The following is a 26,528-nucleotide window of genomic DNA, read 5'->3' as shown; positions in this document are numbered from 1 at the left end:
AGATGTTTCCAAATTGTTCATGTGTTCAAAATGCCGTTTATTTTCCAGGAAAAAAAAAAAAAAAGAAAGAAAAAAGCTGTGATTTGGGATCGATGCAATCAAGCTGTGTTTCAAGAATATCTGTTTAGAATAAAATTCTTCCACATAAAATTTCAAAATGGATGTTGAACACGAGTGAGAATGTGTTGTGTATTCAGACCCCATGATCACATTTATCCCAAGAACAGTCAGCCCAGTGACACTGAATCAAAAATCTGGAATCTTCTACTTTGCTAAATAAAGGCTGCTGCTCCTTAGATTGCCCCTCTGGGCCCATATGTCTCTATTCCAAATACAACAATCCGGTCTACTGACCACCAGCCCCACCTACTTCCACCAGCCACAGCTCCCGGTTCCTCTCCCCTTCTCCTCGCAAGGCCGAGACATCCTCTGACCAGCATTTGCTCATTCCGCACAAAAGCCAGGGGAAGTGTGAACTGTCAGGCATCAAGCGTGTTCACAACAGCCCCAGGGTAAACATTATTGTTAGGTAACGCTGGAAGGAAACATTTTCTTTACGGACCCAGCCTCCTACGTGAACTCGAGTTACTTCGATCACATAGGCAAGGCGATTTGGGGCTGAGACAATCTACTTAAATGAAGAATATTATCATGGTTCTCTCTGTCTCTGTCTCTTTCCCTTTCTTCTCAAAGGGAAATAATTAAGTTCAATGTTCTATTTAGAGGAAGGAAAATGTGCTAGTCATGACTTCTGAAAGTTTAAGTTCTCACAGCAAATTACTTTGGTCACAAGATTTACGAGGAAAAGATCTTCAGTAAAATCACGGATTTTTTCTGGATATTAGAGTTTTGAGTTATTTAGGCGGAATGTGAGCATTTGTATCCCAACATTCAAATATTTCAATATTTATATATTGTAAATATTATATTTATAACAATATATAGTATTATTAATATATAGTATTATATAATATAGTTATTATATAATATAATTACATAATACAATTATATAATATAATTATATATTAATATATTGTTAATATATAATATATATTATATTATAAATATTATATTATATTATGTTATGTTGTGTTATGTTATGTTATAATATATTTCTCAATTTATTAAGAGAAAACCAGTCATCCTTCAGAGTATTCATCAATGTGCAACTGTCAGGAATATCTTCAAAGCTGAGGGAAGAGATGCACTGGCTCGTTACATAATTTCCAAAAGGTCTTGTTAAAGATAAATAGAAAGTGACCTGCCGGACATTTAGGGCCCATGAGTCTATTCCAGCACTCACCTACTGCTGACAGCTAAAAAGACTGTAGGACAATAAAGTTTACGCATGGTTTCAAATTAACTTTCACTAACTTTGTTATCAGGGCCAAGAATGTGAGTAATCTTAAGCATAAAACAAGAGTTTCCAGATTTTCACATACAAATCAATCTTCTTGCAATCAATTCATTTATAATCAACTACAGACTACAGATGTAAAAAGCAAAGTATTTAGTGACCTTTTGGAATCTAAGATTTATCTAGTAATTTTGGATACTTTACGCCTTTTTACATATATACAGACACGTGTGGTCACCTGAAAATTCCCATGGACCTTGGCCACCTGCAAAGTCACAGATACACATGATACCCGCAACGTAGGTTCTCCGAACCAAGGCTAGGTCTACACTGGAGCCATTCCCGGGGACCTACTTAGCTCAGCTCCCATGACTCTCCCTTTATCCTCCTTTATCTTAACTCGAAGAACATATCTTTTGTTATCTTAACTTGAAGAACATGTAACTTAAAGAGCATGTTTGTTGTTCTTTAGCATTTAAAAAATGTTTTCCAGCTTTACTGAGATACGACTGACACATTAACACTATGGAATTTTAAGGTATACAGGGTGATAATTTGATACACTTTTAAATTGCAAAATGATTACCACCATAGCCTTAGCTAACACCTCCATCACATCACATAGTTACCATTTCTTTTTTGTTGATGAGGACACTTAAGACCTACTCTCCTATTTTCAAAGATATAATAATAATATGGCATCGTTAGCTGTAATCACCATGCTATCCTTAGATTTCTAGAACTCCTTCATCTTGTGACTACAAGTCTGTACCTTTTGATTGACATCTCCCTATGTCCCCCAACCCAAGCCCCCACAAACCACTATTCTATTCTGCTTCTTTAGCTTTTTCAGATTCTACATATGTGATATCACGCACATTTGTCTTTCTCTGCCTAACTTATTTCACTTAGTGTAATGGCCTTGAGGTCCATCTGTTTTGCCACAAATGGCAGGATTTCCTTCTTTCTCATGGCTGAATAATATCCCATTGTATATACACACCTCATCTTTATCCATTCATCTATCGAAGGACACTTAGGTTGTTTCCACATCTTGGCTATTGTGAATAAATGCTGCAATTAACATGAGGGTAAAGACAGCTGTTCGAGATCCTGATTCTGTTTCCTCTGCATGTATATATATATATATACACCCAGAAGTGGAACTGCTGGATCACATAATAGTTCTATTTTTAATTTTTTGAGGAATCTCCATTACTATTTCTATTATGGCTGCACTAGTTTACACTCCCAACAGTGTACAGAGAGACTCCCTTTTTCCCCACATCTTCACCAATATTTCTATTTTTGATAATAACCACTGAACAGTGTATTAAGAGGTTCCTGGAATTTTAGAAGCAAAATGGATATTTGATTTGACAAAAACCTTGTTTCTGAGCCTCCTCTGACCAGGGCTCATATTCCCAGGAGCTGTGGACTAGACCTGGGCTCCCAGCACACAGCAAGAATGGTGTGGCTAAGGGCATGACATCTCAACATCATGAATGGGCTCTGTGATACGGCCGCAGGATGAGCATAGGAAACACTAGCCAAGTGTCACAATGTCCAGCTGTCTATGTGTGTGTTCAAGAACCCATGGCTATAATATAGTGTCTCCAGAACTCTGCAATTCTCTAAAGAAAAGTGTCAAAGGAGTGAAAATGCTAACGCTTAACAAAGAAGGCAGGAGTGAATGACTGGTAAGGAGCGAATGATTACTAAGAAATTTTTTAGGAAATTGTACCTAATACTCACATTTTCTATTAGGTCACAAATGATAGCATTATTGAAATAGTCAATGTGTGTCCATTCTATGCCCTGAGAAACAAAAGAGAACAAAGTCAGATTCCTCATGACTATGCCACACGCAACCATCTATCAACGGCAACTGTGCCATCTTGCTATGTTTCACTTCCCCTCTGAGTGTATTTTTTTTTTATAAAAAATCAGTGCTGCCAATGCCATCTTCTGGTTCCCAAAACTTTCTTGACTTCGGCAGTCACCACTGACACGATGTGACCAAAGTGAATGCCCTTGACCTGTTTAGAGACTGCCTCCCATTCCACTCTCCCGTCTGTGGCAATTTCCCATGCACTTCATTGGCTCTGCGCCAAACATTTACTCAACAGGCCCTTGGGTCAATATTACTTTGTGTATATTTACAATGTTTATAAGGAAATAAGTCAGAACTTGATCCCAGGAATCTAAGGCCCACATTTTTCTGTTCTTAATTTGTAATCACAAGGAAAAAATTAATTTTAGAGTCAATCCTCTGTTGTAGGGCAGTTGACTACTTCAAATGTAAAAATATGCACTGCTAAGACAGAGTATTTTCAACATAAGACACAAAAATCGCCCCACGGTTCTAATGCTAGCTACAAAGACGAATCTGGGAGGCTAAATGTCATCTCTGGATCTGCTTACTCTTTGCCCATAAGTGTAAACATCCATTTTTCTTCTAAGAGGAAGAAATTTAACTCATACAGCAAGCTGGGGATCTTCCTATATATTCTTAGACGTGTTCAAACAATCTGTACAAACTGTTTTAAATTATAGATCAAAGTTCGGGCAATCTCTTTATGATGAGAAGACAGGAAGAGAATGAATCTGGCTCTTAGGATGTTTACATTAAAAAAGGTGCCAGCCAGGATAAAATGTTTCTAAGGCATGACGATCATTCTAAAAAAAAGATGAAATATTTATGATTTAGCTTTAGAGTACATGGGTTATTTTACAAAGACTCTGGGGATAACAATCACATTAGAAAATTCTGTACTGAAAAAAAAAGAAAAAGAAAAAAAAGGAAAATTCTGTACTGAGGCAAAAAAAAAAAAAAAAGGGATTCTTAATGTGTCCTTAATGATTTACAGTAACACTACAGAAAATGAAGAAAAATAGGTAATACCATTTTTAAAATACAAAGCAAATAAATAGAAAAATTAAATATAATATTTCCTTTTGTTTGAAATAATTTTATAGTTCAAAAAACATTATTCAAAAAATGAAAGGCTGAACACCACACATGGCTTTACAATTAAGTATGAAACTTTATAAACATCACTTCTGATTATTTTCAAATTATATTGAGATAATCCATACATAGCACTAGTACAATACCTGGCAAGACAGTAAACACTCAGCAAATATTAATTACCTGTTTTCATTACAAAATTTTAGAAAATCAATGCCTTTCAAGATTGAACAAAATCTCAAAATATTTTCAAATTCATAGAGAGTAGTACTGATGCTCAACTAACTGAGCCACCCAGCTGCCCTTCAGGTTTTTTTTTTTTTTTTAACATACTGTTATTTTACATCATTGCATTACAATCCACTAAGGATCAAGCCAGTCAACTGATATTTACTGAGCACCTACAATGTGCCAGGCACTGTTCTAGGCACTAGCAGCAGAACAGCAAAAATACTCCCAGTAAGCTTAGATGTCATAACAAACAACTTTTAAAAAGACACAATATGGCAAAACTTAGATAAATTTGATTTTAGAATCACATTTATATAGACTTGTGAATCCACAATTTGTATGATGAGTAAAAAATGAACCCTTAAAAAAATACGTTTCAACATTACCTCCCGTATATATTCTTCTTGCTCTTCTTTGAGGGTAAGTTCAATGAAGATTTGCTGTAGCTTTTCATTACAATAATTAATAATGAACTGCTCAAAGCTGTTGTCCTACATGGAAAAAAATGAAGACAGCCTTATAAACCAAGCCATTGGCTCTCCCCGCAGCAGTGGCGCTCCAACATCTCAAACCACAAGAAACACGTCACACACTGTCTCGCAGATTTAATTGTGGCCCAGCACGGCTCCTGGGACACCGAGGCCCAGCACACAGAGCTTGCACACTGCAGGCGCTTGAGAAATGGCTCATGAGTCAAGTGGATGAATGAAGTGTACACAAGTTATGCAGTATTTTGAAAGATGAAGCTTTTTAGCTGACGGAGGAGCACTCCACACATGGTAAAACAAAATAAAAAATAAAAAGGTTCCCCTAAAGGATCAGAAAAGAAACCGTGAGATTAAAAAAAAAAAAAAAAAGAAAAGAAACCGTGAGATTTATAATCTCTGGTCACCCAAGTTCTCAGTCGGCCATTCATCGGGTGAAACTCTGCAGCTCCAGGAAGTCTTCTTGACCTGACCTCTTATTCCCCCATCCATGGTCAACTCCCTCATTCTGACTCTTAGATACCAGCACTTCCTAAAAACCACGCTGTGTGTACATGTGTGGGCATATACATGAGTGGTGACTTGGTTTCAGCCCTGTCTGTCCCACTAGATGGGCAAGGGCTGACCACGTGTCTCTTTGTTCAGCAAGGGAAGCCCATGCCTTGCACAGCCCTTTGCATCTAGAAAGTTCTCCATATGTACTTGATGAATGAATGAGCTAAGTGCCTAAAAGAGAGGCTCAAGGGAATCAGCACATCAAAATCATTTCCCAAGCAAGAAACTCTCTTCTCAGAAGGCTCCAATATTTATCTCTCGCACGGTTGTCAGAGGCCTCTCTTTCATATTATGAACTCTGGTGGAAGATCCAAGCCTAAGTCAGCCCCAGACAATCTACAAGGTTTAATGTATTGCCACGAAATGCACGTCTGTGGAATGAATACACTTCACCAAGAACCACGCCAGCCAGGGAGACGTAGATCTGATAATAAGACGTGTTATTTTCACCTCTACCGTCTGCCTTTGCAGAGAGGAGACAGTGGCCCTGGGAGCGAGGGACAGTACGACCCCACCACTGACAAACCTGACTCCTCTCCTACTGAGGTGGCTAGTCCTGGCCTAATAATAATATTAATATTACGATATTAATACGTAATACGAGTGTCCCAGCGTGAAACCGAAGCTCGCCACTTCTTGGGAATACACAGAGCCCCGGGCCCTCAAACCTCTCTGTAAAGGACGAAAGCAAAAAAGTCATAGAGCTTTTCAAAAGTTGAACTTTCAAAATCAACTTTGCTCCTACGTAGGACAAATTTTATTTTATTTATTTATCTATTTATTCATGAGAGACACAGAGAGAGACAGAGACTCAGGTAGAGGGAGAAGCAGGCTCCCTGCAGGGAGCCTGATGTGAGACTCAATCCCAGGACCCCGGGGTCACGACCTGAGCCAAGGGCAGATGCTCAACCGCTGAGCCACCCGGGCGTCCCCATAAGACAAATTTTAAAATGAGATTTATGATGCAGCAGCTGACTACATTCTTTCCTGGAAGCCAGTTAATGGTTTCCTATCACCAGTGATAAACTCATTATCCGGGAGAATTTTTAACACTAAACCATAAATGACACCTACACATGATCACTGGCTAATCTTTTAATGTCAAGTCTAGTCAAGGAGAAGAGGTTTTTGTTTTTTTGTTTTTTAATCATGAAGGTTTTTCCTAAAGGGAATACATTTACTTTCAATACTTTGAACAAACGCAGTCTTAGACACAAAGGGCATCCCCAGTACTCATTTTCACATGAAGTTTTAAAAGCCAATGTGCTCCAATCTTCCGAGCTTAACAATTTTGATTAGAAGCTGACGTCAATCTGGTCCAGGCGCCTTATTATGATTATGATCAGGATAAGGCCATTTCTCTACGAGGAAGTCTGGGTTTCTTTGTTTGGTAAAATATATCCCTATACAATAATACTACTACCCCAGATTGAAAACTAATAAACAAAATTATAAACAAAAGTTTTGTTTATAATAAACAGAAGTTTTAATGGTTTATCGAATGGTTAAAATCCGTTCTGTCATTTAATAAGTCTATGCTCATGGAAGTATTTAAATGAAATTATGCTAAATCTTCAAATGGTAACTAATGAGGAGAAACAAGAGGAGAATAACTAGTGTCCTTACACATGTTTCACGGCTATGAACAGTTGGAGGTATGCTTTGCAACAGGACCATGAAATACAAACAAGCAGGTTAGAAATCAGAGGCAAAGCTTCACAATTACAACACAACTTAACGATTAAGTTAGAACTAAACTAGGTTTATCCTCAAGATTTAAAAATTCCTGTATGAATCCTCTATTTCATATCCGCACACAGTTAATTGATGGCCATTTACTGCAAAATCCACACAGTTGGAGAAGCCATTAACACAGGAGCATGCAACAAGTTGTCACCGCAAACAGTTCATACTTACTGCATTCTGGTGCAAAAAGGGACAGATTACACAAAATGCAGTCAGTTCTTCATTTGCAATAAACTTCTAAAAGTAAACACTTATTGATAGTTATTCATTGGCGGACTTGATTTTACCATTTAGACTATGTTTCTGATTAGCCCAAAACTTGAAATCAAGACACATGTCCAATCAGTTCAAAAAACAGCTCCCCCCCAATACCTACATGTGGTCACGTGGTGTCTGAACTGCGGTTCTGCTAGGTGTGAGCTACACAGGACAAAAAACAGTCGGACTCAAATAATACCGCATATAACTTGCTCAAGGTCCCAAGGCTTTGAGGTCTAATGCTTCTAATTCAAAATTATCAGGAGAAATAAAATGTGTATGTATGACACATCCCCCCCCAAAGAGTCAGAGACAGAGGCAATTGGCAGGTCAGGGAAAGAGCGAAGAGATCCAGCAAGATCCAAGGGCCCCTCCTCTTTCTCAGCACAGCAACACACCTCATGCTGTCCCTGCTAGGTTTCCCCTTCGAAACATCAACAATGTGGTAAGGAGAGAGCATTCTAGAGATGGCATAAGAAAAAACTGGTCTCTCCTACCTCATCCTGCTTCTAAAGAACAACAACAAAAGCGAATAGCACAATCCTCAAGGCAGAAACCAGCTTGCCTCCCCTCAGAACTATCTCAGCATCTACTGCAAACACACCTCACAGGTTGTAAAACCTGTTACAAATCGCCAGAGCAATCACTTATCGCCAAAAATGAAGGCAATCCCATTTCTCATGATCTACGTTTAACTTGTTGACATCGTCCTCATGTTTTGGGAAACGGGACTTCACAGATCATTAAAAATAACATACAAAAACTTACAATCGTGAAAAACGAAGGAATAGCCTGGTAACAGTTCGTATAGCAGCAACTTGCATTGGGTCCAGAATACACGCCTTTGTGTATGCAGGCACTAAGTATCACTGGGGTTTCCAACTGGGACATTCTCCCTTTTAGAAAACAGCTGAACCGGGTCTAGGAGCTATCATATGAATTAAAGTCCCCAAAGCAATTTGATATCTGGATACTTCTGAGTCAAGAACTGTGGGTAGCCAGCTATCCCTGAGCTGGGCGCTGTCTCCCACATGTCAGTCTCATGAATCAGTCTCCTAAGGAGGAAGTGGGCAGGAGCTTGAATGACTCATGCCCCCACTCTCTCTCCAGTGTTCTACCCAAGTCCCATACATGGAATGTGTCTCTATTGTCTAACTCACATTTATCCCTAAAGGCTGAGGCATAAAGCTAAAGCCTTGGGGAACATTTTTGAACAAATGTATCTAGAATTTTCCATCCTATAATCTCCTTGCAGGAAGCCAAGAACCATCCCCACCCCCACCGGACTGTTCCAGGGAAAACAGGTTACACAACAAGGTGTCCAGGTTCTATGCAGTTTTACACTGTATCCACCAAGTGTAGACTAGACTGGGGTGGGAAGAACTTGTTAGGTTTAGAAGTATGTAATATACCAAAACTTCAAAATCTAGGGCTTCTTTCCAGAAGTTCTGAGTTTGAGTCCACCTTGTCAACATCAAAGAAACAGAAAACCATACTCCCAGTGAGGTTGACAACTAGTTTGTACTCTTTAAGTATCAACTACGAACTTTCCACCTGGAAGGATTTTGAAAGATGGGTCAAAAATACTAGCCTGTCCCTAATTTATCTGTATTTTCTCAGCAATAGGGGAGGCTAATGATACTTATGCTCTTTAAGAGAGGTGGATATTTAAATCTTGCACTCTTTTAATGCATGACATTTTTCTTCCCAGTACATATTCAAATACGGTAAATTTAAAGAAAAATCGCTTTATAGTGCTCTTCTTAAATAATTTAAAATGAGCTTTGATTTAAATAGTTAAAAAGAGTAACGATGTACAGATACATACCATGAATCATATTATTTCTCATCATTCCCATTCTAAAATGTATGTTAAAAACCCTCCTTCCTCTTCAAGTTTTCTAGCACATGAAGAACAGAATTAAAAGAAAACAGCTGGGACAGAAGGTATTGCCTACAACCGGAATCAATTTTCGTTTAAAAACAATTTGGAAAAGAAATCTCATAATCACGAGACAGACTTACAGGCTACATGGACTCTTGATCGCCTAGTAGGTTATTTTATTTAGAACAATTACTGCATCCAGCCTGTCATATTCCTACTGTATATGGGTCACTCTCAATGAGGGCCATAAGGGCAAGATGAATAAAGGGTGCCTGATTCAAAAAAACTAGTCCTTTGCCTTATGAAACTAAATTGTATGAAAAGTGAAATATCCAGCCTGCTGTTCTGCTTTGGTCCTCAGCACACTAACAACGGGTTAGATTTTCCCAGTAAACCACCTGCCATTTTTAGTACTTCTCAGGTAAGCACTTAGAAAAAAGCTGAATCGATTTAGATGGCTCAACTTAGTTTTGAATTTAATTTTTTCATTTGTTATTTTATGGTGATGCTATAAAGGTTTCTCAGAGATCAGTTCTAAGAACATCCAAACTTAATTATGTGGACCTGGGAATGTCTGCATTATAGAACTGTCTCCCTTGGCAAAACTGGACTCCTGTTAAATGAGGATTTATAGTTAGATTTTTCTTCTCTAGGACTTTTAACTCACTTCCTCTTAGTTTTGGTATCAGTGTTTCACTAATCTGTTTTCCAAACAGACATCCGATCACATGCGGCCAGCAAGGCAGGACTATTCACACAGCTGGCCCTGGAATGCTTTGCAGTCAAATCCATGTGTCATCATCCCATGGTTTAATGCATCAGTTTCCCTCTTCCATTTAGAGACGGACCGAAATGAGTGAAAGGTTTCCGTCAGCTCAGCTGAAACACGTTTTCATGGGAACTGGCAATGGGGGGTCATGAGGCTGAATTAGAAACATTAAAAAAATGTTTTTCTTGAACTTTTATTATCCAATTTTTAAAGTGATGCCCAGGTTATTCTTTAAGGCAAAACCCTTAATTCCTGCAGCCAAGTTTCATGGAAGAACAAAGGTAAAGTTTTCTCTCTACTCCATCAGTTTACCTTCACTTGGGTAGACGATACTATAGAAATTTTCATTTGTGCATTGATGAGGATTCTGAATACTAAGTCAGACCCTGAGGTTGTACTTCAGCTTGTGGTACTCTTAAGTCATTAATTATCTGGTTCCCTCATGTAAAATATTATGGGCTTCCTGATGTTTCCATGTGTTCTAATTTTGCGGAGAATCCAGAAAAATGGAGGATGGCATGTGCAGTGTGCATGTGAATACATCAAAAAAAAAAAAAAAAAGCCTCTCTAATTCCGTATCAAAAAGCAGGTAAAAGTATCTAAAAGTGTGCAACCAAATCTCTATTCTGATTTCCTCTGAGGAAATTTAATTATAAAATAAACAGATTATTAAAAATCAAGATGTTTGGAAGATTAATCAGAAGGTTTAGACAAGAACATGGAGAGAACAATTAGTTATAATGAAAGACAAATCTTAATTCTCTCAAGGAACTGGAGAAAAAAAAATCAAAGCCTATACTGGAGAAGGCGAATTCGTTTCTCATGATTTTAGGGGGCATCATAGGATCTGCTATAGACACGACTGGTTAGATTTGGCCTTGGTTGAAAGTTCTGGTTGGGGGCGTTCTTAAGAAAAAATGTTTTCACTCGAGGATAGTTCTGAGTATATCCAAGCAATTCTCCTAACTCACAGGCCTCAAATTCTTCCCTATTACCAAGACACCAGAAGCTTTCCTTTGCAAAGTCTGCTTTCCTTGCAAAGTCTGGGTACCAATACAAGCAGACATTATGCTAAAGAGCAGTTTTCGAGGGACAGGACGGGGGACAGCAGCCAGTCCGCAGCACAGGTGTCCCACACTCGGCCACCAGTACACTAAAGACCTAAAGGGGGGCTCCTCATGCTGGCCAGCGTGGAATGATGACAACAGCACAGAAATACAGGGCAACAGAAACTTATCACATTTGGGTTTTTTCCTTACTTCCAGGTACTGGGGACCCTGTGAGTTTGGGAAGAAAAGTGCCCTATAGGAAATCGTTTATTATTTATTCAGGAGGCTTAGGGCTTTAGGTCCTGAGTCTGCTCTTTATTTAATTTTTAAATTTTTTTTTAATTTGTGAGAGACACAGAGAGAGGCAGAGACACAGGCAGAGGGAGAAGCAGGCTCCCTGCAGGGAGCCCGACGCAGGACTCGATCCCTGGACCCGGGATAATGACTTGAGCCAAAGGCAGATGCTTAACTACTGAGCCACCCAGGTGCCCATGAGTCTGCCCTTTAGTAGCCATGTAACCTTGGGATAGCTACTTGACCTTCAGAGCCTCACCTCCTCAACTGTAAAATAGGAATCACTGCAGTGATTTCATGAAGTTTTTGTGAAAATTAAATCAGGCAATATATGTACCACTTAGCACAGTGCTTACATACTGTTAGGCCTCAATAGTTATTTACCACTGGCTATGGAATACGGACTGTGATCAAGCAGGGAGAAGGCACTATCACAGGAATAAATGTTGTAAGAAAAAGACGTTTGCTAGAAAGGCCTGGCTTAGCTGCAGGGAACGGGCTGATGTTTTTTTCTATTCTGTGAACCTGATAATTTGGAACACATGAAAGCTTTGGGTGGTCATTCTGGGTATGGTCTGGTTATTTAAAGGAATTCACAAATCATTACTTATGGGGAAAATAAAGAAAGGAAGAGCCTGATCTACCTGTAATTTTCCTGAACCAAACTAAAATACCACTCCTAAAAGTAAGAGAAAGTGCTTTAAAAGTTCCTTAAAATGGGGGGAGAGGGGAAAAAAAAAGTCCTTAAAATGGCTTCTAAATGTCAAAGTTAGCAAGAGGATAAATAGGAAATTCTAATATAAGTATATAATGTTTAAATATTTAATCTGTAATAAGCATGGCATCTTTTTAAAAATTTCATTATGAACGCTCACAAAAAATTGTGAAATTCTTTCAACCTTTGCAACAGAATTCATAATGAAAGATCACAGTTCTTTGAGACCCAAAAATCACCCAATCCAGACCCTCTCTGCCTGGGTCCAACAGGGATGAAGTGACCAGCTCCAGCCAGGCAGCAGCCAGCATCCAGCTCATGGGCTCAGGGCTTTCTCATGGCACCATCTCGCTTCACTTTCTTACAAATGAATGAACGAGCACAGTGTTCATGCACCTTTTTGGAAATTTCACAGTGAGAATTCTGAATTTGCAATTACAAAATTCTCATATTGATATTGGAAGTTCTTCCTTTGATAGCACTGTCTCCAAAATTCTTGTTCTCAGCACTCAATACACGTGTACACACACACACACACACACACACACACTTAGTTACATCTACACAAAGGTTTCTTTGTAGATTCAGAACTATATTAATTATATTAAATGTTGTCTATAGAATATACAATTTAATTTCGAACTGCTCTGCATTAAGAAAAACAAACCCTACAAAAAAGCTTACCTCAAAAATTTCAAAGCCATAAATGTCCAAAACACCCATGACCTTCTTTCTCACTTTGGTCTGCGCCTTAAAAAAAGTTTAAAATTGATGGGTTAATTTAAGCCTGAAAAATAACACTAAAAGCATACTAAGGAATATCGACCTATATTACAAGTTAATTGCGTTTCACACTACAAGAATAACTATAATTGAGTTTTGTTTTTATGAACGTATGAGGTAGAAAGTTGCATGGAATCTTCCAGAAATTTTAATAATAGATGATGCTTAACTATAATAAAAGATCACTGAATGTTACGATATAGGTAAGGCCTTTCAAAATCCTACTACTCCATCCAATATGCTCATTTTACTGAAGAACACATCAGCAGCTAGAGAGGTCAAGTGACCTTTTCAGCCAAGTGCACACAACTAAGACCTGGAATGCTCTCAGAGTAACTCTGCAAAGACCAGCAGAGCACTGTGAGATTTCTTATAACATACATGGCAAAACAAAATAAATAGAATCCTGACAAATTTCAACCTATGCGAGGACAATTCTTTTCAAGGAACAATCTTTGTAAGCAGTAATCAGTTACCTGATTATAAAATTAAAATATCTTTAACTTAATGTTTATACTCTGAATAGCATTTATTACAACCGATTTATCTGGTTAAAGAGAGTCAGTACCTTAATGCTTTCATTGATTCGATTTACCAGCCATGAAAACAATCTGCTGTAGAGGTTTTTAGCCAGAGCATCACGGGCATAATATGCCTATTAAAAAAAAAAAAAAAGAAAGAAAGAAAGAAAAAGAAAAACTCAGCACACACTATTGTCACAATGCTTAATTTCAATAAAATAATAAAGATATTTTTTAAATACTTAAAGCTCTTTTATTTCCAATTTCTTCTCAGAGCCAGTCTTCATTATATGCTGGATGAACAGTCAAACTGTTAAGAGAACTGTGCAAACTATTTATACCCAATTATTATATGTTTGCATCCCAGGAAACTAATTCTAAATATTGCAAACACTTTCTCCATAAAGATATCCATCTCAGTATCACAGAACAGAGGAAATGAGAAGCAATTAGAAGTCCAACAACAGGGGAATAGTAAGATAAATAAATGAATGCCCACTCAAAGGGAAGTTATAGTTATCACAGAAAGATCACAAAAACTAGGTAATAAAATGGAAAATGCTTAGGTTTTGTGAAAATAAAAAACTGTATATTTTTTATGAAGACTATATCCTTGTAACCCTAACACATAGGAAACTCAAAGGAAAAAACATTGAAATGATTCTGACTGATGTGATCTAAAAACCGTTTCCTTCATTCAACCTTCTGAACATTTAAAAAAATATATTTTGTAATGGGGACACCTGGGTGGCTCAGTGGTTGAGTGACAGCCTTTCACTCAGGTCGTGGTCCCAGAGTCCCAGGATCGAGTCCTGCATGGGGCTCCCTGCATGGAGCCTGCTTCTCCCTCTGCCTGTGTCTCTGCCTCTCTCTGTGTGTCTCTCATGAATAAATAAAAATAAAATCTTCTTTAAAAAAAGAAAAAAAAAACATTCCGTAACTACTAGTGTCGCAATACACTGTTGCTGTTTTTAAGACACTGACCATGTACGTGCATTGCACTGCTTATAAGTAGAAATTTGGGCATTTCTATTAAAGTAAACCATTACATTTTTGTTTTATAAAGAATTAGATGATAAGGAAAGTTTTTTTCCATGTTTCTTTCTAAATGAAGTGTAACTACTTTAATAACAGTCACCTCGCTGACAACATACTGAAGCTTTAGAGCACCTTTTCCCTTCCTCTGACACTTCACATCTGACACATGCTAATCCCAAACCTTTCTCCCTAAGTGTCAGGCAGCCACTCCCACGACAGCTAGAAAATCCACCTGGAAGTTGGCAAACAAATAGAACCCAACTGCACAATGCTGTCTTGAAGGGTGATTTTTAATGATCCCACTGCAGAAAATGCATGTAAATGCTGAAACAGAGAAATAAGCTTAGATTTAGATGAACAACTTTTCTCTACTCTCCTTTCTTCTAGGTTTTATTTTTTAAAAATAGGCCACACAAGTGCCTAGAACAGCGCCTGGTACATCATAAGTCTATACATGTAATGATATTATATGACTTCTGAAATATCCTCTTCCTTTCCCACTCATGAGCCTATAGAATTCTTCCTTAATCCTTCCCCTTTCTTCTTTTAATTTCCAGTTACCTCAAAACACCACATAATCTCAAAATACCTATTTGTAAACAGAATGTCATCATAATGGCATCTGGTGTTTTTAGTGGTGTTCTATCTGCTTCCAACAAGCCACCATTTCCATATGCAACTGAACTAATAGTGACAACTTATCCTGGCACTGCTTTATATTTTTTAAAATGTATTCACAGCCAACATATTAATCTTCTTTGCTTCCTTCAAACAAATATTTATTCCAGAAGTTTCAAGCTCAAATGCTTCCAGGGATGGCATGATAGAAATGAATGGGAAGTAGTAGGATCTGCAGGGGTTCAAAGATGCATTCCACATTAAAGGCACTAAAATTCAAAATTTAAAAAGCAAGCAAACAAAATGAAACAAAACAATAACAACAAAACTACCCTTTCATCAAATAAGATATTGAGCTGTATCTGGCCCCAGGAGCTGTCAATCTGCCAGCCCTGACTTCTCGAGTCTGATTCATGCCACCTAATTTCCACAGTAACATCCTCCAAGAATGTCCCCATCCAAGACAGGGGAAAAATGTTTATTCTCACTTAAGGAGCACTAACAAGGTGTGTAGAAATAAGGAAGACACTGAGTGCATAGATTAACCATCTCCAATTCTAAGGCCAATATGAAAAGACTGCATTTCTGCAGCTGCGTGAAGCCCACGGAGAAAAATCCCAAATGGAATGTGCTTCAGAGGTGACCAGTACTGGTCTGTGGCCCAGGTAAAGGCGATACACAGATGTATGGCCCCTGGGCCCATCCTGTAGTAGCTTATGGTGGAGTGGCGGAGATCAAACCAGTATGAATGAATCAGTCAGAGAGCAAGTGCCCAAGGAGAGGGAAAAAAAAAAAAAGGAATTCAGAGAAGGGAGAAGAGGGGGCCTGCTACAATCCAGGAAGTCTTCCTGGATGAAGTGTAATTAGATAGACCATTCAGACAAGCAGGAAGAATTAGCTAGGGCCTATGAGTAAAGGATAAGTAAGAGCAAAGACATGGGGTAAATATAAGGATGGTAAAAAAAAAAAAAAAAAAAAAATTTCTCTTATTTAGAGAACTTAGCAGGGAATAAATTGAGATCAACTGTGTAGGGTCAGATTAGCCTGAGGCCCGTGGAAGCTGAATGACAACTCTGGTCTTGAGTTTCTATCATTTCATTCTTCATCAGTGTATCTGAGGAAAGATCTACGCGCCTTGGGGAAGATGAGGAATGCGGTGATAATGGCGCCCAAGAACTGAAGCTATGAGGAAATGTTAATAAAACAAATTACTTCTCGCTGGAATCAAAACTTTTAGGCAAGAAGACCGGTTGAAACCTAAACCCTATGTTAAAAAAATAATAAACCTTGAATAAGGAGCTGAAAAATCAAGGACCTCAAGTCAAATTCTTTTACGCCAAAGGTAAAAGGAATGTGGAAAACTTTAACCCAGTGATGCAAGGTGTCTCAAGCTCATAAAGCAGGAGGCACCTGGACCTGGTTTCCGTAGACGATGATTAAAAGGCAAGAGTAAAATACACAATGAAAACACCACGAAATATCCACATATGTGTATATATGGAATATCTATATACAAAAAATGTGGATATTCCTAAAGGGCCTTCTGAAACAGCAGGCATTTTCTCTTTGCAGCAGCATATACTTCACGATCCCCACTCCAGCTATTGAGAACGTCTCAACTCCATGTGACCTTCATTCAATACAGCGGTTCTCAAAATGTGGTTCCTGGACCAGCAGCAGCAGCTCCACCAAGCTTGTCAGACAATGCAGATTCTTCCCTCGGTCTCCCCACACTACTGAATCCAACGCCCCAGGGGCACAGCCTGCAAACCGGGTTTGCAAACCCTCCAGGGGGTACTGACGGATGCTCAAGTCTGAGAACTGCCTCCATACTTCACCTTTCCAGCTGCGTTGCTCTGAACCCATGTCACAAGTCTAGAGCTACAGCTGAGCTCAACCAACCCTCCCCCGGATGTGGACTCCAAACCTGGCTTTTCTCATTGCTTTCTTTTTGAAATGCACTTTTGCCCATTCTTTAGACATCTAAATCCTTCAAGACCATCTTTCCTGTCTCCCATCATCCCTTATGCCCCTGAGAGCGGTCTACCTGGGGGCCTATGCTGAGCAGGCTCAATGACTCAGTATCTCACTATCTGACTTTGCATTTGTAAGGTTGACCTGGACAGACAGGACAGCAGAAGTAGTAATGTAGGAAGAAGGACACACAGCGGTTATAGCTAGAAAATTTGCATGTACACCACATTATAGTATTTTCCATAGTCAGAACAGCTTGCCTAAAATGAGAAATCAACACCAGGCATCCTTGGGTCTAGTTTGGAGCAGGGAGGGGAAAGAATAAGTCCACCCACTATCTTACAGATGCTTGAGGCCACTTACAGAGAGGAGGAAAATATGGCTGGACCGCAGGGAGAGAATCAAGTAGGGCTCTGTGGGAACAGTCCCAAATTAATCATTTAATTCCAGCCCAGATCAGCACTGACCAACGGGACAATGTCTGAGCTGCAGAACAAAGGGTTTATACCGCAAAGGGCTTCAGAAGCTGCCTTGGTATAACATCCACCCTCACATCCATCCATCCATCCATTTAACTTGAACCAATGGAGGGAGGAAATAAGCATCTCAGACATGTGTCTCAGAAAGACTTCATTGGCTTCAGATGGACAAGATAGAATAAGGAAGGCAGGGAGGCCAAGCTTCTCCCACTACGTTCTCCAAATGGGTGAAAGGCAATCCTAGCTTTCCAGTTGCCTGGGTGGAAACTGTTGGGAGTCATCCTTGAACCTTCTCTTTCTCTCATACCACGTATCAGGTCAGCAGCACTTCTTGTTACCTCTACCTTCAAAATACACCCAGACATACTGCTGCTCACCGCACTGCTATCCCCTGATTAAACCACCCTCATTTCTAGGTTAGTCCACAGTTCCTTGCAGCACTCCAGAGCCATGAACTGAATGTACGTGTTGTCCCTCCACCCCACCCCAATTCTGTATGTTGACGCCCAAATCCCCAATGTGATGATCCTTGGAGGTGGGGCCTTTAAGAGATAGTTAGGTTTAGATGTTAGATGAGGTCATGAGGGTAGAGTTTCCAGGATGGAATCAGTGTTCCTTATAAGGGGATGAGGACATGAGGACCCCAACATGCACTACTCCCCCCCCACCCCTCGTTCTTGTGAAGAAGGTGGCCGTCCATCAACTAGGAAGGTGGCCCTCACCAAGAACACGACCATGCTGGCTCCCTGATCTCAGCCTTCTAGCCTCCAGAACTATGAGGAATAAATGGGGTTTTGGTTTATTTGTTTAAGCCACCCGATGATGGCATTCTGTTATAGCAGCCCAAACTGAGACACCTTGCTTGTACCCTTCTTCTCCTACACTCTGCTCCCCACACTGCAGCCAGAATGACCCTCTGAAATACAAAGCAGGTCAGGCCACTGGTGTCATTTCCCAACTCACTCAGCCCAGACTTCCCTGCCCCAGCACCATGGGTCTCCCTTATGCTGCTCTGGTTTTTCTTTTCGTCTGCTGCTAGCTTGCTATATAAATTTATTTATTTACTAGCTCTACTGGCTATTGTCTGACTCCTCCCCCTGCCAAAATGTCAAGCTTCACGAGGGCAGGGGTCGTGATTTGTTTAGTTTGCTGCCCAGAATGATGCCTGCAGAAGTATGACAGTTAACAGAACAGCCTACAAAATACAATTTTTGTTTCTACTTACATAAAAATATCACAGACTTTTTTAAAAAAACTCGCTTCTGGACATTACGTTCCACCCACCTGAGCCACATTCAGTGTCGTTGAAACCTTCTCCTGCTTGGCCTCGACGGTTCGGAAACTGAAGGCTCGTTCTAGAACAGACTGATCAATGCCGGTCAACTCACAGATTTCTTTTAACTCTGTTGGGGGATGGACACAAAGAGTGACTGCCCATGTGCTGCTAAAAATCATTGCCAAGGCTCTCAGTGTTCTCTAGGAATCACATTCAAATCAAACAGCATAAAATGTATAACTCGAGAGACTTAAACCTCAGCTATAATTATGTTTCTGTTCAGTTTCATTGGACATGTTTTCAAAACAATGAAAAGCAAAAGTTTTACTTTCTAGATTAAAAATTGGGAAGAAGTTCAAAGCAAGTTTGCTAAACAAGGCTGACTCTCCACTGACTTACCATTTTTATCTTTGATTTTGCTTTCATCTAAACCATTCACTCGAGATTCGGGCTTGAACTCGATGTTCCCCAGTTTCAACACCGCTGCCACCACCTCCAAGACAGACTCGGCTTCATCATCCATAAAACCCACAATCTGCATGGCATTCTGGGGGGTTGGGGGGGGGAGAAAAGCAGCTGTTTTCTTTCTGCCATTCTTTTATTATTTTTTAACTAAATCACATAACACATTTGTTTCTGGGGAAAAAAAATGTAAAGACAAAGTGTCTGAGAACAAGCTCCCCAAAAGGCAAACCTATTAACAGACCAGGTGTAGTACCAGTGTGGGGCTCTAACTTGTTCTGTGGTCTCAAGGGGTGATTCAAGGATCCCCCCCAGGGCACTTTGCATGCTATGGCAAGAGGGTGCAGGGGTGCAAAGGAAGAGGAAGAGGGTGGAAGAGGAGGCTAAGAGCTGAACCTTGACTTCTAACCCACTTCCTCTGCAGTAACTCAGTGTGTGCATGTGTGTGTGTGTGTGTGTGTGTGTGTGTGTGTGTGTGTGAATATGTGCGTGCATATCTATCTTTTTTATACTGGGTTCTGATGCTAGAAAGAAAACCAAACAAAAGGCTTTTTTATAACCTCCTACGTGAAAACCGCCTCGCTTATTTTACCTGAGAAAAACTGGTGAAGGTGGACAAGGTGAAGTGCCTGGCTCAAGGCATTACAGGGAACAAGGAACACTGCGCTAGTCATAAATTTTATTGAGTGCCAATGATTTGTGAGGCAAAGCACTACAGAACTGGACTTGAACCCAACTCTTAAATCATGTCCGAAAAGCAAAAGGCTTCCATAGGCGGATGTTTACAGAGTTTTAACAAATTACATACTCAAGGAAATACTTCCTTTTTTGAGAATAGCCCAGCTTTTTTGTTGTATTTGGTTGTGACTCTGCTACCTAACAATGAGAATAATGTAAGCTTTTTGTACGGAAAATTTCAAACATATACAATAGTAGAGAAAGCAGGAAAAGAACCCCATGTCATTTTCACTCAGCCTTGAAGATGAACTGATGCTGGTCCCGTTTCAGCTCATTTGACCTGCTCCCACTTCCTGACCATCACAGCTGTCCCATTTGGAAGTAAAGCACAGTGATTATTATATCATGTCCTACCGGGAGTAATTTTCAAAGTGCCACATAAACACAGAAGTTAGGATATGGTTTAAAATAATTTTTTTTAAAGATTTTATTTATTTATTCATAGAGGCACAGAGAGGTGGGGGGGAGAGACACAGGCAGAGGGAGAAGCAGGCTCCATGCAGGGAGCCCAATGCGGGACTCGATCCCAGGTCTCCAGGATCACACCCCAGGGTGCAGGCCCTGATTGAAAATAATTTATCTTCTAATGAACATGAAATGCCAATCATTCTGATTTACAAATGATTTTTGGAAAAAATATATAAAAACATGACTTTCCGTCTCAAAAACACTATCGATTCAGTGCTTTCGTACGACAGTTTTCATAGTTGGAAATGAACTACTAAGCGATGGCCATGAAAATATTTGATTTATATGCAGCATTAGAAGAGTCTGGGTAATCTAATAAAGAAAGCTCCTTTTGATAAGTAGTAAAATCACATACTCTAGTTAAGCGCAGGCCTTCACAATATCGTATGATTTTAATAAGAATACAGTAAGTTCTTGTGTAATTCCAAAGCCTAAGGGAGCATGGGTTATACCTCAGAAAACTCAGAATTGTTACCAATTCCAAATGAGCGACACATTTTAGAGAGTAATGGAAGGACTGTATCTCGCTTACCCTAACAGTTCTGAAATTGGCTGCGTCGTCCACTCCATTAACTTTGGCTGAGTCCAAACTCAGGTAGTTATATCTGCTGAAATCCCGCTCCAGTGTAAGCTTATCTATTGAATCACGCATACAAGTTGGTAAGTTACTTCAATAAATCTAACCATCTTTAACATCTCATTCCTTAAAACCTCCAGATAAAAGGACTTTCGTCTTAGGTACTTAGGCAACAGAACAAGAATCGATACCGAAATACTAATAGCATTCTTCTAAAATCTACCTTTACTACTGTTGTACATATTTCCAACTGCCTTTCACATTTATTTGTAGTAAGGCCCCTTCCGTATTTTTGTAAGATAAAACATCTTCAAGGTACCATTTCATTATAGCAAAGGACGTCTGCGATGGATTCCCATGCCTCTGGACGGCAGGGCGGTGATAAAGGTCTTCATGCAAAACGTTCTTTGGATTCTTTCGAATTACTTCATTGGGATGTTTTCCCAAAAATGGTGCACCTGGGCTCTGATCATCGTATGACTTATTCCGGATGGCTAATTAGTCCCCACGAAGGGGTCCTCACTTGGAAGGAAGGACACCCACAAGCCCTATGCAGACTGGGGCCTGCTCCCCTCTGCTAGCTCTGTCCTTTTTAATGACTTTTGCTGATAATGTGTATAGCGCACACTTCAGTGCTGTTTCCGTGACACTTGAGGATTATTAGGATAATTCTTGCCCAAATGTCATTTGCTTTCCATAGTTCTAATTTGGACTATTTGTTCAAAACTTTCATCACTTCACTATTAGCTTATTGGATACTTTCCTGGCAGACTTGGATTAATTCCTTAAAATAGCCGAAGGTCAGATTTTTAACTCTTGTATCAATTACAAATGTTTTCCCACTATGTTTAATCTTCCCTGAGCAATTCTTTTTTTTTTTTTTTTTTTTTTGTAATAATTGTTCTCCTTACTGCTCCCTGCTGATTTCCTCTTCCTGAGTGGAACAACTATTTTCTTCCATTTGATTGTTTAGATTTATGGTTCTCTCCCCCCGATCCCTCTACTATTTAACTGGCTCTCTGAGTTAGCCATCTGAGACCTGTGCACAGCATCTGGTGAGGTACAGGGACATGCAGCAAGCAGATGCTGGGGCCGATGACAGAAGCAAACATACCATGTTCTTCACCTCACCCACAGTCATGCAAGAGTTTTAAGAAACAGGGACTTACTTAGGAGCTCTTCAGAGGCACCGGAGAGCAGCTGATAGAACACGTGGAAGTTCCTTTCACCTCTTGGCTGCTTAACAACTCGAGACTTCTCCAAAAGATCTAAAGAAGAGAGAAGAGTCAAATCATCGCATATGGTTAATTCTGCTTGCAAATCCAGCCTGGTTCTTCTCTGCCACCCCTCTCCCTTTTCCATTGTCTGTTTTGTGTTACTGAAATAAATAATGATAGAAGCTACATTTTCAGTTCTCCCCTTCAGGAAGAAGCCTGGCTCTAACTAAAATCACCAGATTAAACAAACCAGGTTCTCGTCAAACAATAGTGAATATGCAAAATAAGTTCAACAATAACATTCGAAGAGCTGATGAAAGACGATACGGTTTATATGAAGGTGCTTTGGGTTCTATGTAATATGTGATGACATTAAGTTCTTCAAAACACAGCATTACAAATCTCAGCCATTTGTTATGAATCCGCTTAATAATTATAAAGTTAATGTTTCTGAGATCTTATTATGCGCTAAGTGCTTTATAGTCATTATCTCATTCAATCCTCGCGGCCATTCTATCAAGCATTATTCAACAGACGAAAAAAAGAGCCCAAGAGTTTAAGTAGGATTTGAAATCAGGCCGTCTGAGCCAAATGCAAACCCTACCTCATCATATCCACACACTCTGCTACCTGGGATAAAGGAAGCAGATTTTCTTTATATTTCAAAGTCTTAAGAGAATGAAAGGTGATTTCATTTCATGGAATTTGATGTTGTTATTTGGCAGTATATTTTCCTTGGTTCTACATGCTTTTTCATCTGATATTTTGATTCTTATCAAGTTATCAAACTTTCATCCAAAGCTAAAGGAAGGAAGAGGGAGAGAGAGAAGGAGGATGGGAGGGAGAAAAAAGCCAAACCACCAGAAAAGAGTCATTATGGCAGTATCCAAGAGATGGCAAATACAATGGCAGAGAATATTCCTGCCTGAAGTCCTGCTTATCACGGACTAGTGACATAAAAGAGGGTCTGGATCCTGTGGGCAAAAGCTAAATTTAGTTATAAAATTCCAAATCAGTGATCCCGTTATTAATTCTAGAGAATAGACACATTTGATTTTTTTTTAAAGGTTTTATTTATTTATTCATGAGAGACACACAGAGAGAGAGAGAGGCAGAGACACAGGCAGAGGGAGAAGCAGGCTCCACACAGGGAGCCCGATGCAAGACTCGATCCCAGGACCCCGGGGTCACGCCCTGAGCCGAAGGCAGGTGCCCAACCGCTGAGCCTCCCGGGCATCCCCACATTTGATTTCTAATCAGGTTGAAATCTAAACAGTATCAAAGGAATGAGGGAGAGGTGTGCAATTTCTCTGGGAATGGTCACCGAACTTCTCAATTGGTATTTTTGGAAGCCACACTAGCATGTAAAGAGGAGGTGAGGTAGAGTTAAAGAGCGCAGATTCGGTGAATGAGAAGTCTCAGGGGGCTCCCAAAACCTGAGGTCATTTGTAAGAGTGAAGGGATGGATTGCAAGGGCACATCAAATTAAAAATGAGAACAAATATATATATAAGTTCAAAAATTACAGGAACAGGATGCTCCAGAGTTTTAGTTTTCATCTCCTGCTCTCATTTGATTTGGAAACCTGCCCGTTCCCTCAAATCATACGTGGAGAATAATGAAAAATTCATATTTAACAAAAAAGAAACAGAAGAGAAATTGAAAACCCGAGGGAGACAAAATTTAGAAAAGAAGGGACTGTGTACTATTCATCCTCTCTAAGGACTGAATGTTTCATTCAGTCTGTAAGTAAACACTGACATACAAAGCAGAGGACAGAAAGCAGGTAAGATAAAAATGGACTATGATGATACTTCTTAGCATGTGACCAAGCTCCTATGGGGTTCTGAGAAGACAGACATAGTCTGAGAAGAAAAAATCCACAGAGCATGGGCAGATTCTTCACTGAGAAACTAATCCGTAGACAAAACCCCTCAAGCCTAGAAGAAAGTAACTCAACTACGTGAAAAATATAAACAAATGCTACAGTTCCCTTCATGTGTTCACATACAATTCCTCCAATCAGCTCACTTACTGCTCACCCACTACGCCCCAGGAACTATCTGGAAGCGCACCCAGCACCGACCGCAAATATGAAAACCTTCTTCCCCGAGGCCTAGGAATGTCCCACACTCTCCGATTACTCCCACCACCCAACCAACAGCAGTTCTCTCCAAGCTGGGGTGCTGGGCCCCCGAGAGAGAGCAGGAGGTGGGGTGGGGAAAGCAGCATGACCATGTGTTTGGGGGACACCCCCAAACTCCCAGGCTCTTCCCACCGCACTAGGAATCCTGCCACACACCTTGGAGCCCTGGCGCCTGCGGCCCCTCATTTCACATGGGTCCCTTCATCGTGATGACAAACAGGTGTCTGATGGCACTTGCCCCATCACCTTCCAACATGCCACATGTGGCCCTTCAGGACATGAAGAATACTCTCAAAGCAGGTCAGAGCCACATACGGACCAGTCTCATGTTTGGCACTCTTGGAACAAATGCTCATAGGAAATGGGATAAAACAGTAATGGCTAGAAGATTCAGCAGACGACACACATCAAAATAAAAAATAATATTCACGGGGCACCTGGGGGGCTCAGTGTTGAGCGTCTGCCTTTGGCTCAGGTCATGACCTCAGGTCCACCTCGGTCCTGGGATCGAGTCCCACATCGGGCTCCCTGCATGGAGCCTGCTTTTCCCTCTGCCTGTGTCTCTGCCTTGCTCTCTCTCATGAATAAATAAATATATAAAATCTTTATAAAAAAAAAAGGGCAACATTCACATGTGCACAGTGTGGAAAGGAATGTTGGTCAATATGCTGATAGGATCAGTGATTGCTATCACATTCAAATACGAAGCATAATACGACGCGTGTGTAAAAGGAAAGGTGCAAAGGCGAAGCAGGAAGCGAACTGTCCCTGACCTCCTGCTATGAATTTGGTGCTTTTCATGCGTTATCATATTCAACCCCAAACACCTCCCTGGAGGTTGGTTTTATAATCCCTATTTTATAGATGAGAAAATGACGCTCACATCGCACTGTTACTAAGGGACAGAGCCAGAATTCAAAGCTTCAGGTGACTAAGACACCATCTTACACTGCCTGTAACTTTCCAGCAAAAGGAATGCAAAATCCATAAACATTAGGAAAGGCTGTACTTTACGTAAAATATATAGCTTCACCTAAGCAACTCAATCACAAAATGAGAAGTCTTTTATTACAGAGCAGTTGAAGGTTTTAGCGCCTAACATGCTTCGTCTATTGCTCCAGAGCCTCCTATTTCTTTATGACTTTTCTTGTAGGTCATAAGCTTCCAGGTAGAAAAGTAATCAGGGAAAAGGCTTGCCCCCAAATAATTTACTAACGCTTGAAACCATTCCCTATTCCTTTTTTAAAAAAATATTTTTAATATATTTTTTTAGTTTTTTAAAGATTTATTTATGATACACACAGAGAGAGAGAGAGAGAGGCAGAGACACACCGGAGGAGGAAGAAGCAGGCTCCATGCCAGGAGCCCGACGGGGGACTCGTTCCGGGGACTCCAGGATCGCGCTCTGGGTCAAAGGCAGGTGCTAAACCGCTGAGCCACCCAGAGATCCCCACCATTCCCTATTCTATTTATTTTTAATGGGCACGCACCAATGCAATCTAAGAGTAGGAAGCCCTATTGAATGGCTATTCGAAATACAGAACATAAATTTACTATAAAGACTTGCCACCTGATCATTTTAATTTACTGAATGGTGCCCTGAATTAGTCAAAGCAAACACTGGCTTAGCCTCCTCTTGGCTTGACGTGATTGTGCCACCACTGAGTCTAGAAGATTTAGTAAAGAAGAGTGCGGGACATGCCAAATGTTCAGTCGGGGAGAGAGTGTAAGTCTCCATGTATCCCAATGCAGTTTCCCTGCAGTGCATTTCCCCCTCAAAATATACATTTAAGTTCACATTAAATTTGATACAAACTTAAGTTTTAGGGGAAGAGCTAAACCTATTAAACCATTCTAAAGGAGAAAACCAGCAGACAGGGGCAGAGAAACCCTGGAATCCAAACTTCCCTACCTGC

General features: G+C 40.0%; 1 protein-coding gene and 1 long non-coding RNA gene across 7 annotated transcripts in view; one reads left to right on the top strand and one right to left on the bottom strand.

Moving 5' to 3' along the window:
• The window catches only part of MYO1B (myosin IB), a 175,829-nt gene that overhangs the window by 33,277 nt on the left and 116,024 nt on the right, over positions 1 to 26,528 (bottom strand). For all 6 annotated transcript variants that reach the window (XM_035710833.2, XM_049106459.1, XM_049106461.1 and 3 more), the window contains 8 exons: positions 22,419 to 22,517; positions 21,205 to 21,308; positions 19,404 to 19,551; positions 19,013 to 19,131; positions 13,667 to 13,753; positions 13,000 to 13,065; positions 4,946 to 5,050; positions 3,113 to 3,175 (listed from right to left, as the gene is read on the bottom strand). In XM_035710833.2, the coding sequence (XP_035566726.1) occupies positions 3,113 to 3,175; positions 4,946 to 5,050; positions 13,000 to 13,065; positions 13,667 to 13,753; positions 19,013 to 19,131; positions 19,404 to 19,551; positions 21,205 to 21,308; positions 22,419 to 22,517 (791 nt within the window). The remainder of the gene's footprint in view (positions 1 to 3,112; positions 3,176 to 4,945; positions 5,051 to 12,999; positions 13,066 to 13,666; positions 13,754 to 19,012; positions 19,132 to 19,403; positions 19,552 to 21,204; positions 21,309 to 22,418; positions 22,518 to 26,528) is intronic.
• Positions 2,912 to 10,828, top strand: LOC125754472 (uncharacterized). The gene is made up of 2 exons (XR_007408796.1): positions 2,912 to 3,057; positions 9,501 to 10,828. It is a non-coding gene; the product is annotated as an uncharacterized LOC125754472 (long non-coding RNA).

Source organism: Canis lupus, chromosome 37 (assembly GCF_003254725.2).
Source record: "Canis lupus dingo isolate Sandy chromosome 37, ASM325472v2, whole genome shotgun sequence".
Lineage (NCBI taxonomy): Eukaryota > Metazoa > Chordata > Mammalia > Carnivora > Canidae > Canis > Canis lupus.
The sequence above is the reverse complement of the archived record's forward strand: the minus strand, read 5'-3'. Positions and strand labels throughout refer to the sequence as shown.